Source organism: Notolabrus celidotus, chromosome 21, assembly GCF_009762535.1.
Source record: "Notolabrus celidotus isolate fNotCel1 chromosome 21, fNotCel1.pri, whole genome shotgun sequence".
Classification (NCBI taxonomy): domain Eukaryota; kingdom Metazoa; phylum Chordata; class Actinopteri; order Labriformes; family Labridae; genus Notolabrus; species Notolabrus celidotus.
The window spans coordinates 20,366,457-20,381,317 of NC_048292.1; the positions used below are offsets into that span (position 1 = coordinate 20,366,457).

The 14,861-nt window shown below is 45.1% G+C and overlaps 1 protein-coding gene and 1 long non-coding RNA gene across 4 annotated transcripts in view; one reads left to right on the forward strand and one right to left on the reverse strand.

The window, feature by feature from the left end:
* LOC117804783 (pleckstrin homology domain-containing family A member 5-like) overlaps window positions 1–14,861 on the forward strand; it is a 266,307-nt gene that overhangs the window by 12,028 nt on the left and 239,418 nt on the right. The window contains exons 3-5 of one of the 3 annotated variants that reach the window (XM_034673141.1): window positions 5,030–5,216; window positions 5,339–5,415; window positions 6,262–6,319. In XM_034673141.1, coding sequence (XP_034529032.1) covers window positions 5,125–5,216; window positions 5,339–5,415; window positions 6,262–6,319 — 227 coding nt within the window. In that variant the 5' untranslated portion in view covers window positions 5,030–5,124. Of the gene's footprint in view, window positions 1–5,029; window positions 5,217–5,338; window positions 5,416–6,261; window positions 6,320–14,861 lie in introns of those variants that run through there. The other 2 variants (XM_034673142.1, XM_034673143.1) reach the window with 2 other exon arrangements.
* Window positions 8,959–9,915, reverse strand: LOC117804786. Its single transcript, XR_004629248.1, has 3 exons — window positions 9,791–9,915; window positions 9,182–9,251; window positions 8,959–9,071 (listed from the first exon to the last, which is right to left on the reverse strand). It is a non-coding gene; the product is annotated as an uncharacterized LOC117804786 (long non-coding RNA).

Genomic DNA, 14,861 nt, shown 5'->3' on the forward strand with positions numbered 1-14,861 from the left:
ACTAGGGTAACTTCAGCTCACCTCTGCCCTATGAGCTGAAGTTACTTTAACTTTAGATCTTTAAAAACAGCAGGAGAGCGCACACGAGGACAACAGCATGAGTCAAATGTCTTCGCACTTTGTTCAGACTGGTTTAATAAAGTTTTATTTGAACATTATTTCAAGTGTTTGTCTCCATCTTTGTTCTAAAAAAGACAAAATATGGATCCAAAGATGGAAAAGAAACGACAAAGGTTAGATCTAAACAATCACTCTGTAATTTAAAGGTGCAGATCTGTATCTGGTTAACTGTAAAGATGATCACCTGGTCAGTCAGACCTTTGTGTCCCTCCTCTGCCTCCGTAGCTGAAGTCGGAGGAGTGTGCGTGCAGCAGGGCGGGGGTCCTGAGGGGTGGAGGTGACGGCTTGTGCAACTTTTACAGTACTTGGCTTTGACTTAGCTGTGGGAGGAGACCCTCCTCCTCCTCCTCCTCCTCCTCCTCCTCCTCCTCCTCCTCCTCCTCCTTTTGACCCCTGAACGTGTGTGTGTGTGTGTGTGTGTGTGTTTGAGGAGGGGGTTTAACAGGGTGTGTCTGCGTGTGTGTTTAGTATGTGAGCTATTCCTGACCTCAGGGAGAGACTTAACTACGTGTGTGTGCTTTGTCCGGCCTCATTAGCGGCATGTGTGCGGGGGAAACGAGGAGGGGGCCGGTTTGTTTGGGTTGGGGGGGGGGGATTTCCAGCCTGTTGAGCTTTCCTGTGACCTCCCGTGAGAGCCCCTGATTGGACGGGAACAGAACCGGCCTGCTGATCAATATTTGAGCGAACCCTCGTCTCCAAAATAAGCTTGCTGTCATCTGAGACAGGCGGAGAGGGGAGGGGGCGGGGGTCCTGGAGGAGCCCCTGATTACCGAACATTAGCGCTTCATTAGCTCTCAGAAGAGCTTTGCGGCAGAAAAGTGGGATTTTAGGATTAAAGCATCAGTGCTTTTGAAGGATATTTGTGATTGACTGCTGCACAGCGGCTTCTAATTAGACCGCTCTGCCTCTGACGGCAGATATGCTAAATATGGACAGATATAGATGGAGACTGCTGAACAGATCTGTGCTGCATTTCCTTCATTAAAGAGAGCATTGATCCTCCTGTGATCACTTCTGAGAGACGTCAGAATCAGTCGAGTGATGTGCAAACACGGGAGAGAAAGAGAGTAGAGAGATGATGTGATGCAGTCAGAGGCTTCAATAACGGCTGCACAACGAGGAACACCAAACGGGTGCAGGTGTCGTCAGAAAGGATCTGGATGAGGACAAAAGGTGATGCAAAAGGTGCAGATGTATGGTTAGAAAATGTTATTTATACATGCATGCACTCATATAACTTAAAAAACATACTCTCACACTGATTCCACAATCTCTCATGGTCTTAGGAAGCGTTTCAGACATGCCTTCCTTATATGTATTCTAAAGATGCATGAACAGATCTATAGGTGTTTAACTTCAGGGACCGTTTGAGATGCAGAAAACCTTTAAAACGCACAGCAATTAAAGAAGTCAACATCCTTTTCAGAAGTTGTGCAGCTTAATAATTTCAATCTGTTGTTCCCAGGTTTCTTTGTGCCTCTGCTACACTTCACAAGTTAAATCTCTGAAGATACAAAAGACCTGAAATGAGTTCTCCAAAAATAATTTTCAACAAATTGCAACAGAAAAAAAAAGAATGATGTGAGAGAGCTGTGGTGGATTGTGGTGATGAGGATGTTTTTTAGTGACCCTGAAACCAGCAAGGGATAATGTACGGTTAGCAGGTGGTTATGGGAAATAGAATCCAGACAGGCTACTAACATTAAAAACATTGATTAAAGATTATTTTATTGATTTAAAATGATTTATGTTCAAAGTTTTTAAAAATAGTCACAGTGATTCCTCGTCAGTTAGCGTTCCATGGTGATGGATTCTGGATATCTGCCTGTTGCGGTGTATTTAACATGAAACTGTCCTCATTCAGCTCTCCTTCTTCTCTGAGCTCTGCGGTTCACACACCTTTAAAAATAAACAAATGTCACAACTTTGAACCCTGCTGCTATCATCACCACCGCTCATGGTTTAAGTTTCTTTGCAGAGATCGCTAACCATAAGTTTCTCTCACCTGCTCCGCTCGTTGATCATATTACTGGACAGAATCCAATATGTAAATGTGCATAGACTGCGCAGTTAGCATTCTAAAGGAAGCTAGCCACATTGTTTTGATGCTAACAGAAGTTACCGGTTTTACCTCACCTTACAGTCTATGGTGTCAACAAGCAGAGGCTAAATGTGTCTGAACTCTTTTCCTTGGATTGATTTGTCATGACGTGATCAGTTTGTGTTGCTCATGTTAGTGAAAGTTAATAACCACCATCAAGGGGTTTGGACCAATCAGAATGAAGCATCTTACACAGCCGGAAGATCAGTATGAGAGCCAGGGAATAATAAAAGATAGTAAAGTCCAAAGCCCAAAAAAGGAGACTGGTTATTTGAGCAGAGTGTTTTTTATTATTATTTAATGTGACTTCCAGAAGTTAAACACATGTTTGTGTAAAAAAGCAAATACCATACCATACCATCTTTTTCCGCTTATCCGGGTCCGGGTCGCAGGGGAAGCAGTCTCAGCAGGGAAGCCCAGACACTCCTCTCCCCGGCCACTTCCACCAGCTCTTCTGGGAGGATACCGAGGCGCTCCCAGGCCAGCTGAGAGATATAATCTCACCAGCGTGTCCTGGGTCTTCCCCGTGGCCTCCTCCCAGACAGACGCCCGAAACACCTCCCCAGGGAGACGTCCAGGAGGCATCCTGACCATACGCCCGGAGAGGGCAAGCCACCCTTTTCCGACTGAGCACCATGGCCTCAGACTTAGAGGCGCTGATCCTCATCCCTGCTGCTTCACACTCAGCTGCAAACCGTCCCAGTGCGGGCTAGCTGTCACAGCTCGATGACGCCAATAGGACCACATCATCTGCAAAGAACAGAGATGGAATCCTAAGGCCACCGAACTGGAAACCCTCCGCCACTTGACAGCGCCTAGAAATTCTGTCCATTAAAGTTATGAACAGAACCGGCGACACAGGGCTGCCCTGGCGGAGTCCAACCCCAACTGGGAATGAATTCGACTTACTGCCGGCAATGCAAACCAGACTCTGGCTCCGACAATACAGAGATTGAATGGCCAGTAGCAACAGGCCATCCACTCCATATTCCTGAAGCCCCCCCCCAAGGGATACCTCGGGGGACACGGTCGTAAGCCTTCTCCAAGTCCACAAAGCACATGTGGACTGGTTGGGCAAACTCCCATGCCCCCTTAGCACTCTCCAGAGGGTGTAGGGCTGGTTCAGTGTTCCACGGCCAGGACGAAATCTGCATTGTTCCTCCTGCATCCAAGGTTCAACCAAAAGCCGGACTCTCCTCTCCAGTACCCTAGAGTAGACTTTCCCAGGGAGACTGAGGAGTGTGATCCCCCTATAGTTGGAACACACCCTCTGGTCCCCCTTCTTGAAAAGGGGAACCACCAACCCCATCTGCCACTCCAGAGGCACAGTCCCCGATGTTCATGCAACATTGCAGAGGCGTGTCAACCAGGACAGCCCTACAACATCCAGAGCCTTGAGGAACTCGGGGCGGATCTCATCCAGCCCCGGGGCCTTGCTGCTTCGGAGCTGTTTAACTGTCTCAGCGACCTCGGCCCCAGTAACATATTTATCTACTTCAGTTTATAGAGGAGGACAGATCTGTTTCAGTGTTTGTCTTGATCATGGAGTAAGAAAATAAGAAAGAAACGGTCTTGGATTCATGATTTGAAGGCACGGGAAGAAACTTCAGGATCTGCATAGGGGAGCGCTGAAGCTACCCTAGAGGCGGGTCATGGTACTACATGTGAACTCTGTTTATCTGTATATATAACATACAAGTCCTTTACCATCATCATCATTTTTCTTCATAAATAATGTTCCTGACTCTCTGCAGATTCAGTGAATAATAAATGGAAAAGAGGAAAATATGATGAAAGAGGCAACGAAGAGAAGTAAGGGAGCTGTGTGTGCATGCATGAAAGCTGCACGAACACACACGGCATATATATGTCCAAAGAAGAAAAAAGCATGCATGCATAAACACGATTCTTCATAAAAGCTGCACATGTATAAATGAACACACTCCTTGTCCTCTCTGTGGTTCTGTACTTCATGCTGTTTGGAGTTCTCGTTCTTACATTAGTAAATCTGTCTCTGTAATGAAGTTGTCTTTATGTCTCTGAGGGAACCAAGATTCAAATATTGATCTCCAGATCACGTGGTCAGCTTTGGTCTCAACGAGTGTTTCACACAAATGATTCTCCGTCTGCTCAGAGCTTTAGATTCATTTTGAAAGATACAGTTCAGCCTTGATTTTAGCAAACAAATATCCTCTCTGCTCGGAGGAGCAAACAGTTCGACCTCTGACTGCTCTGGTTCTGATGTTGAGTTTCACATCAGCTAAATGCTGCCTGATGAGCGATGATCAGGTGTTAGTCTGAGGCTCAGCCGTATTTCTGATTAACTTCAGTGTGAAGGCTGAGTGACTTCCACCTTGGAATTGGAATGGAACATTTTGTACAAGGTAGAGTATCATCAGTGTGTCTAAAACAAGAAGGAGATTGAGTTTATAATCTGAATCGTGCAGAGTAAATATTGATTTTAATGTTTGATCTCTTCTCGTTGTTTTTCTCCTCAAACATTCAGGTTATTGTCATCTCTCTGGAAACATTAATGACATCACATCTCGTTTAGTTTATTCAGAGATTAGTCAGGATTTATTTGGTGCAGCGTGACTATTGATTGGTTGGCTGATTGACAGGTGATAAACTCACAGCAGCTCTGGCAGCGCCCGAAGAAATCACACTAATAGTGAACTTTATTTGGGGCCAATTTAGTCACACTCATGAGCACGTCTGCCAAAATAATACACTCCACCGCCTCCCTTAACTTGGCACAAAATCTCTTCTTGTGTCTTTACTCTTCTCCGGGCGCGCTCACGTATCCAGTAAGCGCGCACGCGGTATCCGTGGTGCGCGCCTGGCACGGCGCCGCGCACTCCAGCCCTGTGTAGTAAGCAGAGCAGAGGAGCTCTCAGCTAGACATGGCGGCGGACCCGAAGCCGGACTGGCTCTCCTGCCTTCCCTCTTCTTGGAGTTATGGGGTGACGCGGGATGGACGCATATTCTTCATCAAGTAAATATCACTCGGACTCGTGGATTTATGGACACGCACTGATTATTTCTGCGACGCATTTTTCCTGTTTGTCTTTTTTCGGCTTCTCTATTCACCTTTCCCCCGTTTTCTTCCACCAACAGCGAAGAAGCAAAGAGTACAACCTGGCTGCATCCTGTTACTGGAGAGGCTGTGATCACGGGCCACAGAAAAACTCCAGGTAAACAATCTGACAATGTTTTTTATTCAAATTCTTGCGAAAACACACGCACACACACGCGCGCACGCCGCGCCTGGGAAAGGTTATCTGCGCGTCACGGCAGAGGAAAAAGGGGGCGACAAGTTGCGGGGAGAGCCGTGGAAGACGATGAGGGGGAGATTTCTTCTCTCTGCAGCAAAAGCAACAGCCTCCTCTGCTCCGCTCCCCTCTCTGCTCTCCTCTGGCGGACCATTACGCACGGCATCTCCCCTCCCCTGCCTCCCCCTGCTCCCTCCACCTGGACACTTTGCGACACACTTTTTAAAAGTTCCGTCACGTAGGCGTGTGCCGATTTCAGAGCCGATTCCCTGCAGTGACATTTGACACATTTCCGTTGAAATCCGCCCCTCGCTGCAGAAAACAGAGTCTCAGAGCTCATTCAGAGCCCGTATCCGCACCGAGCCGCCTCAGGAACAATGCAGCGCGGCTGGTGCGTCGGTGCAAAGCCGATATTCCAAATAAAACACACATCTGCCGCGAGAGGAAGAGGGTGGGAGGGCATCTTTACATTGCACGCTGCAGATCAGTGCTCACACAGCTGGAGGCTGAGGCAGGATGATTGAGTAATCCTTGAATGTCTCCGCTGCTCATTGGGGAGGGGGGCGGGAATGCATTAAAGAGCACAAGCCAATTGAGCTATTTGTAATCCAGACACTGCATTGCTGTGCAGGTGTGTGTTCGTGTGTGTGTGTGTGTGTGTGTGTGTGTGTGTGTGTGTGTGTGTGTGTGTGTGCGTGCTACAAGCTTCATATCTGCACAGCTGCTTATATATCTATGTGTTCTCTCCCCCCTCCTCTGCCCTCACAGATTTACCAACAGGATGGGAGGAAGGATACACATTCGAGGGAGCTCGCTGCTTCATCAAGTGAGTTGGAATGTGAAAAAAACTCACACAGAGAAAGACATAGAGAGAGAGAGAGAGAGAGAGAGAGAGAGAGAGAGAGAGAGAGAGAGAGAGAGATGGTTGGAGTCTAAGGTGGTGAGGGGCTGCTTTGTTTGGTGGAGGTGGAGATTTCCCTCCACTCTCCTCTGGAGGAATCCACAAATATCTCCTCTCCTCTCTCTCTCTCTCTCTCTCTCTCTCTCTGTCTCTCTCTCTCTCTCTCACACACACACACACACACACACACACACACACACACACACACACGCACACACACACACAAACGGACTCAGTGTGAAAGGACACAGGTTTGACTTCCTCTTGCTGCTGTTGAGGTTTTCTCCTTCTATCAGTAATGCTCTTGTCCTTCATCTCTCTTTCTCTCACAAACACACACTCTCTCTCATGGAGGGCTTTGCTCTCTGCTGTCTGTGAGACAACTTTGACAGTGGAGTGTGACTCAGAGCTGCTCTGTGCTGAACAGGCTTTACTTGTTGGTGTGCTGCTGCGTGTGTGTGCATGTGTGTTTGTTGGGTTATTAGCGACTCCGGCTCCCTTTGCACATTAGCTTACATGTATATTTGGTGGACCTGTTTGACGACAGCAATGCCCTGCAGCCTCTGGCCTCTCTCACACACACCCAGAGCTGGCACACACACACATACACACTCACACACGTTCATGTGTTCTACCTACTTTCCCACCTAGTTCTCCTGCTGTTGCTTGTTGTGTGTGTGTTGAGGCCATTTTGAGAGCAGCAGCTGACACATATGGTGGGCTAATATAGCCACTCTATAAATAGCCGTTGAACCGCTGCTCATTGGTATGTATGAATGCATGGAGAATGTTTGCATACACACACACACACACACACACACACACACACACACACACACACACACACACACACACACACACACACACATATTCTGCATGCATGCATACAGGTGACCATCCAGGAGCTGTTGCCCGGCTAGGAGCAGGCGTGCAGACTCATGCAGAGGATTAGATGTCTGGTGGATGGCTCTGATGCAGGTGTGAATGAACACATGAGGGTGTGCAAGGATGAGAGGAGGTCAGGATAGGAGGAGAGGCAGCAGGGACCGACTAAACAACACAGCAGATTAATTAAAACAAAGTCATCCAGAGAGGCAGAGGCAGAGGCAGAAAAACGCTGGGCCACCCCTTGATGCATTGTGTGCACAGCAAACACAGATCATATCAGCAGACCAGGGACCACATCTCCCCCTGACCCTGCAGGCTTTAATGAGGAATATAAACAGGTACAGATAATAAGTCCTGACTCACAGTGCTCTATCAAACAGATATATGATGACGTTTATGACCGTGATCATGCAGGGCTCTGTATTTTACTCCTTTGGTGGGAATCCTCTTAAATACTTAGATATCAGGAAACCACTTCAAACATATCAACATGCAGGACCTTGGTTCCTCTCTGCGTCTCTGGCCTTGGGTTTTTCAGGGTCTCTCTCAGTGAGCTGCAAGATGAACTCTGCAGTCGTGAGATGATTAATGTGATGCTAAATGAAGGACGAGACGTTCATATTCATGCTGTGTTTTTTGTTTTCTTTCTCTTGTGAGGCATTAGCATCATCACATGCAGGTTTGGATGGATGTGTGGCGTTATAATCCTCGATCTGTTGGAATAAAAGTATGTTGGGTTACTCTGGCGATACAATGCAACTCATAGTTTCAGTCACGTGAGCAGTGAGAAGCCTGGAGGTTGCAAAGAAGCTCCCATTGAACGCTCTGTGGAGCTGCAGCTTGTTAATCGTCTCTTCAGAATAAGGCATATGTATATCACTAGTACTTCACGTTGGTGATGTTCACATTTATCTAAAGAAGAATCCTTCCCTTTACACCACCGCCAGGATGAAACCCAATAAAAGTACAGACAGATAAATGTGTTTAGGATCCTGTCCGGTCTGTAATGCTGCAGTTTGAGGGCTGTAGGGTGAAAAACTCTTCCTCATCAGAGCAGAGGTGACTGATTGAATTCATGCAGATGTGTGAAACCTTCCCTACAAGCCTACACTCTTAGAAATTCCCCTTGTTAAAAAACGGTAAACAACTGGCAGTAGGGTTGCCAGGAAGTTACTGTAAAATTCACGGTATATTGCTGTTGCTGAAATTTACAGTTTGCTAATGTTTTTATAGATACTGCAAACAGCTGTTATTTTAAACCTTAACAGGAAAATACTGTTGAAAAGTTTAGCAGCTTCTTAACGTATTTTTACACTTTTTATATTATAGGTATATTTGCAGATTGTTACTGTTAATTGTAGCAAAATACTACACTTTGCTGTTAATCAATTTCCTTCTAACAAAATTGACAATATATTTATTTTTCTAAACCTATTGATTTGATAAATCACCCCTTGCATGCCATGTTATAAACAACATGTTTTAATGTGATAAATAAACAGCCTTTGAAACTGCAACTTAAAATGTCAAGACAAATAATCAAACTTCAAAGTGTCTTTTCAAACCATGTCTGTCTTTATTGAAATTGAACATACATACAGGTATGCACTGTACTAGGTATCGCTGTGTGTGTCTGCATGTGTGTGTCACTGACTACATGAAGTCCCACTCAAAGTCCATTAGTCTTTTTAGGAGACTTGAGACCGGAGGTCTGCCAGAGCTCTTTTTGACCTTCCCTTTGCCCTGTACAGCCTTTGTGCCCCGCTCAGGGTTGATCCCTATGTCCCGCCTGAAAAACAAGAGTGCGTGTTCAGAGTTGGGACTATTAGTTATTGAATTACAGGAAACACTTTGGTGGCTCATCTAAACATAAAAAGAATAAGAAAATGTCATACATACCATGGAGTATCAGCCGAGGAGTTGTGGGAAGTGGGAGGGTTCTCTCCATATCAGTTGCTGTGACGGATTCCTAAGACAGTTCAAATTGTAAATAATTTTATGATTGATAGTTTGAAAAGAAGTTAAAAAGTATGACAAGGACAAAATAAAAGTAGCAAAAAAGCAAAAATAATTCTCTGTATTGTATTATTGATACTATTATCAGTGTCTCCCTTTTTGAATAAAGAAAGAGGAGGCCTGTTCTGCTTGTCAGACCAATCTCTGACCAATTCGGTTTTATTTATGAGGCTGTGAACAACACGCACAATTTATACTGTAAAAACTGCCTTTTTGGAGGATGCCACTTTTAATTTATATGTTTCAACGCATTGCAGACCCATATAACAACCCCTACCAACATTTAAATTACAAGAAAATGCTTTGTGGAGATTTCCCATTCAGCAACTGTTAAGATCAAGCTAATGTTAGCTGGCAAAATTTACTCACTCTGTGTGACTGCTGTGTTTGTGTCATGTCAAACTCTAGCTAATGCTAATCTCACAAATGACTTCAAACTTAGTAAGTGATGGTTTTTGCCAATTCTAACAAGCAAAGCAGTAAGGCACTCACCTGTTTGTTGTTAGGATGGAGTTGGGTGGAAATTTGTCTTCTTACTCCGCTCTCCTTCCAAGCATGTGGTCTCACATTCTTTTTCCCAAAATGCAATGCAAAAATTACAAGAAATTGCTGTTTTCTTTCCTTGAAGCAATAATACAGTAAAATAATGTTATAAACCGTAATTATACAGGGTTGTCCTGTATTTAAACATAACAGGATCTTATTGTTGAAATTTCCTTGTAAATTTACAGCAATTCGTTAGAGTGTACGCACTAAATATGAACCTTCTCCTCACCTTACCTCAGACCACTTTATCACCAGACTGTCACGATAAAAGATTCCGGCTGTGAAAACAGAGATGTTATTACAAAGCTAGCGTTAGCTCGTTAGCTAGCGTTGTCATCAAGTTAGTGCTGGAGGTGTTCACATCGGTCCACGCACACTGACCATGTCAGATCGACATCGATTAAACATACATGAATTAAAATACTCTGTGTTTACTTCAACTGACCGTTAATAAAATGTTCAAAGCTCAAAGACGAGTGGACTTTGATCCTTGTTTTGTTCCCTCAGCAGGGAAAGCATAGAATCTGATAGAATTAATCCACATCTCCTCCTCTCAGGGTTTTCTTTCTCTGATGGATTCTTAAGAAGCAGAACCCGGGCTCGTCTTTTTGTCATATAAAAGTATTTAAACAAGTAGAGCAGCAGAGTCCGCTCATTTCCTCGTAGCAGGGGGGCGAGGCCACACGTGTGTGATGTCATAGGAAAATTATGAATACTGATTGGTAGGACAGGATAATTCCTCCTATTTATTAATTGATGTATTGATTATGGCCTGTTTGCATAGGGACATATTTGTTGAACATTCAGGGTCCGTCCTGAGACGACTCTTCATGAATTCAAATCAACACAATTACTAAACTGTACAAAACAAACTCTACAATAAATATGTAAATGAGTCCGGACTCAAAGTGGAGCACTGACTCTGGAGTGTTCAGCTCTGAGCTTATTTCTTCTCAAAGACCGATTAACTTCTCTTCATAGACGAACACTCGGCGACGAGAGGTCACTCTGAGTTCTGCTTGAATGTAAGACTAAGATCTGAACCCGGTCTGAACTCCACCGAAGTCTTCAAGGCCTGAGTATGACCTGTAACCACCAATTTAGAAACCTGACTGGAGACTCAAAGGCATGTTTTGCTTTTCCATCCATTATTGATTGTTTGTTTTCAAGAATATCTCAGCTCTTTGGCAGCTCCCTGCTTCCATTGATCTCAACTCAGAGCTCCATGCATTAGAGCGGGCCTAACTCAACCTGAAACCTTGAACCGAGTCTGTGTCTGATCCTTAAATACTCAGCTAGACATTGCTTCGTTTTATGGGGGTACTTTTCAAAATTAAAGTTCTGAAGCTCTTCTTTGGAATGAAGGGACATGCACCAGATACATCATCTCATGGAGGCTGAGGGAAAGACAGCATCGATGTGTGTTTATTCTCCGTGTGTTAACAGACGGTGTGATGTTCGTGTTGTCGGATGAAGCTGGTCTGAATTGGTGGATTATGATGCCGTCTTGTTCATCGTGATGTTATCCGTTGATAGAGGACATCAGGTCTCAGACGCTCGTCCTCTGACTGCTGATTCTCTGCTCTTGGCTGAGTCAGAGTCGACTGCAGGATTCACATTCTTGAACACAATGATCCGCGTTTGTCTCTGAACAATTCAGCCCAGTCTCGTATTCACTGAGCGGCCCTGTATCATCACCACTTCTTCACATCCTCCACATTCCTGCTGAATTCTTGCTCGGTCACTTTTCTATTTGTCCATTATTGGACCCGTGGCCTTGCTGCTCCCACCACGCTGACACGTCTCCTGCCCTCTGAATGCCTGTTGATAGGCGGTCTCTGCCCAGACCTGATCCCTTCAGGGTGGGGGTGAAAGCTCTCCTGGCTTTCTTTGACTCCGCTTTGTGAAGCTGTTTTATATCTTTGCTTGTGTTGTTTAGTCGGGAAGAGTTGGTTTGATGAGTTTTAATAAAGCTAAGTTTGGGGTGAACAGACTCCTCAGCGACTCTAAAGTCTGATTCACCAGGAAACACAGAGCGTGCAAACCCTCCGTGCAATATGAGGAAGAGATATTACAGCGTGTTTCTGTTTGTGATGACTGCGTCTACGGTCCAAACCACATTTGTTTCATGCAGAACTGAAACAAAGAGGACTGACCACAGTTTCATTTAGGTTGTTTCAAGTTTCTCATTTAGATTCTGATCTGCAATCTCCTCCAAATGCCTTTCAATCTTTCTTCTTTTGCTTTGACGGCTCAGATTTTGAAGTCCTGCCAGGGTGTTTAGCTCTGCATGGCTAACTAATTGCTCCTGCAGCCACCCATGGAGCGCTGAAGGAGTTCAGGCTCCGGAGGACTTGGTTTGCCATGGTAGACGGTCATCACTCTTTGGTTTTAGGGAAACATTTGGGGTTTACTCCTCAGTGTGGTAGCCATGTCTCAGTGTGATGGCTTAGTGAGACACAGACCCTCGTTTTTAACCAGACTATCTTTATAATGGAGCAACAGCTACTGAATCCCAACGTCTGGAGTCTAAATGTCTGAAAGCACTAAAAGTTTTGGATACGCTCCAACTAATCTGTTTCAACCGGCTGCAAACTTTTCTGTAACGGCTGCCTGATCAAAGAATGTCCCCTGAAAGTGCTTCTTTCTTCCTCTGTCAGGATCGAAACAGAGCAGGTCTAGACCGTACTCTATGTTCCATTATTAACAAAGACCAAACATCTAGATAGGATAAGATCCAGTCCCATCTTACAGACAGGACTCAGTCTAATCTCATCTTAATCCACCATGAGCAGAGCACTTTGCAGCATTTAGCAAGTTACAGTTGCAAGGACAAACTTCCTTTAACAGGCAGAAACCTCCAGCAGGACCAGACTCATGTTAGACAAACATCTGCTGACACCGTTTTGGAGAGAGGGATAGAGGGTGATGAAGAGAGAGAGAGATGATAGTGGTGAGAGGAACCTACGAGACAAGGGAGCTCAGGGACTCCAGAAAGGTCTATGGTTAGTAACTTTAATGGGACAGGGAGAATTAAAGTAAGAGACAGGCAGACAGAGGAGAGAGAGGGAAAGACAGGATCCCAGTGTGTCAGTCTAAGCCTATAGCACCATAACTAAGAACTGGTCCAAGCCTGATCCAGCTCTAACGATAAGCTTTATCAAAAAGAAAAGTTTGAAACCTACTCTTAAAAGTAGAGAGGGTGTCTGCCTCCTGGACCCTGACTGGAAGATCATTCCAAAGGAAGGGTGCCTGATAACTGAAGGCTCAACCTCCCATACTACTTTTAGAGACTTTAGGCATGATGAGCAGGCCTGATTTCATAATCACTTGTCCAACTTCTGGCAGCCCTTTCCATATCTTTAACTTGAATCACAGCTTAAGGGAAAGACAGGATCCCAGTGTGTCAGTTCCCCCGGCAGTCTAGACCTATAGCAGTCTGAGCTTATAGTCGTCAGAGTCAGAAAGTGAGTTAACAAATCAAGGAATCTGTTCTGGAGCTCTGAAGTAAAATTAGAAAGCTTCATCTGATTCAAACCTTTAAGAAAGACGTTTCATCCATTTCAAAACTGTTAAACTTTTCCTCCTGAAGACCTGAATGTTCTCTCAACTCAGTAAAGAAGAGATGAAGAACGTTGTAGTGTTATGTGTAAATATTACAGGCTTTATTTTTAAACCTCATTAGATCCATGAAGATTGAACAATCTGCTCTTTAATCCTACAGCAAGTAAGACAACATGATAAAGAAACAAATCAGGAACTCATGCATGTGTTCACTTCTGCTGTTTTTATATTTATATGTAATACACACAGAGTCCATGGTCAGAGGTCAGGGCTTTGTTTTGGTCACAACAGGCCGGTCAGAGACGTGGATCTAACAGAGTCTGGAGAGGAACTAGAGGAGGAGCTGTCTCCTGTTTCTAAGGAGCTGCCTTTATTTAATTTTGTGTGCACAAAGTTTATTGTGGAGACATCTTTGAGTCTGTCAGAGGAACTACAACGACCACATTTCGACACTCAGCGTCTGCGGCTGCTGCTCGTGCTGCTCGCATGGACTCAAGCGTCATGTGACTGACTTCCACTTTCACTTCCATCAGATGCCGTGGGAGGTTTCAGTTCGTCTCTGATGTTTGTGGTTTGATAATCTCTGTCAAGCTGCTGCTGCTTGTTTCTCCATCAGAAGGAAGAAGCGTCTTGTTCCTCTTTGAATCATTGTCCTTAAATTGGTCACGATGCTTCCTGCAGTCTCTGTCCTCCTCTCTCTCTGTTATCATCACGTCCCGGTGTGTGTGCATGTAACGTGAGGACAATGTGTTGAGTTCTCATGGCGGCGGAATAGACGGGGAAATAATCCAGGCGTGTTCTCAACAACAAATCTAGCGTCTGAGAATGATGAGGAAAGTGAGACATTCATGTGTTCCCTCTCACCATGACGCTCTTATTAAGTGTTATAAAACAGTGGTTCCTTCTTCCCGGACAAAAAAACAGACCCACGCTGTGTCACGTGGAGTCAGGCTCACAGTGGACGGAAAACACTTCCATGAAGGGTCCAGGGAAAACAAATACTTTTCTGTGTCTCTGCGTGTGCACTAGTTTCTTCAGGAGTCTGATTCTTCTGGATCCGACCTGAAAAGACAAACCCCCGATGGATTTTCGTGTTTGTGTTCACGCACTCCAGCAAGCTATAAAGGCTATGACGGCCAAATTCCACCAGATCCCTCTTCGCTCCATCACAGCACCAGATCTGTTTCTATTCTAGTCAATGTGTTAACTTCCACTGGATCCACTCCGTTGCATTCCGGCTGCGTTTCTAATCCGGCATGTCGTAGCCCTCTGGATCAGATACACAAGACTTCTATTTTTGCTGAATGCCGGAGTACGACGCATCATCGTCATGATGAGCGGAGCCAGGCCTGGAGTCAACAGGTCAGAGGTTTTCAGAGGACCATAAAGACAACATGGATGAGGAGAGGAGGAGGAGGAGGAGGAGAATCCCTGATTTAGGAATTATTGTGGG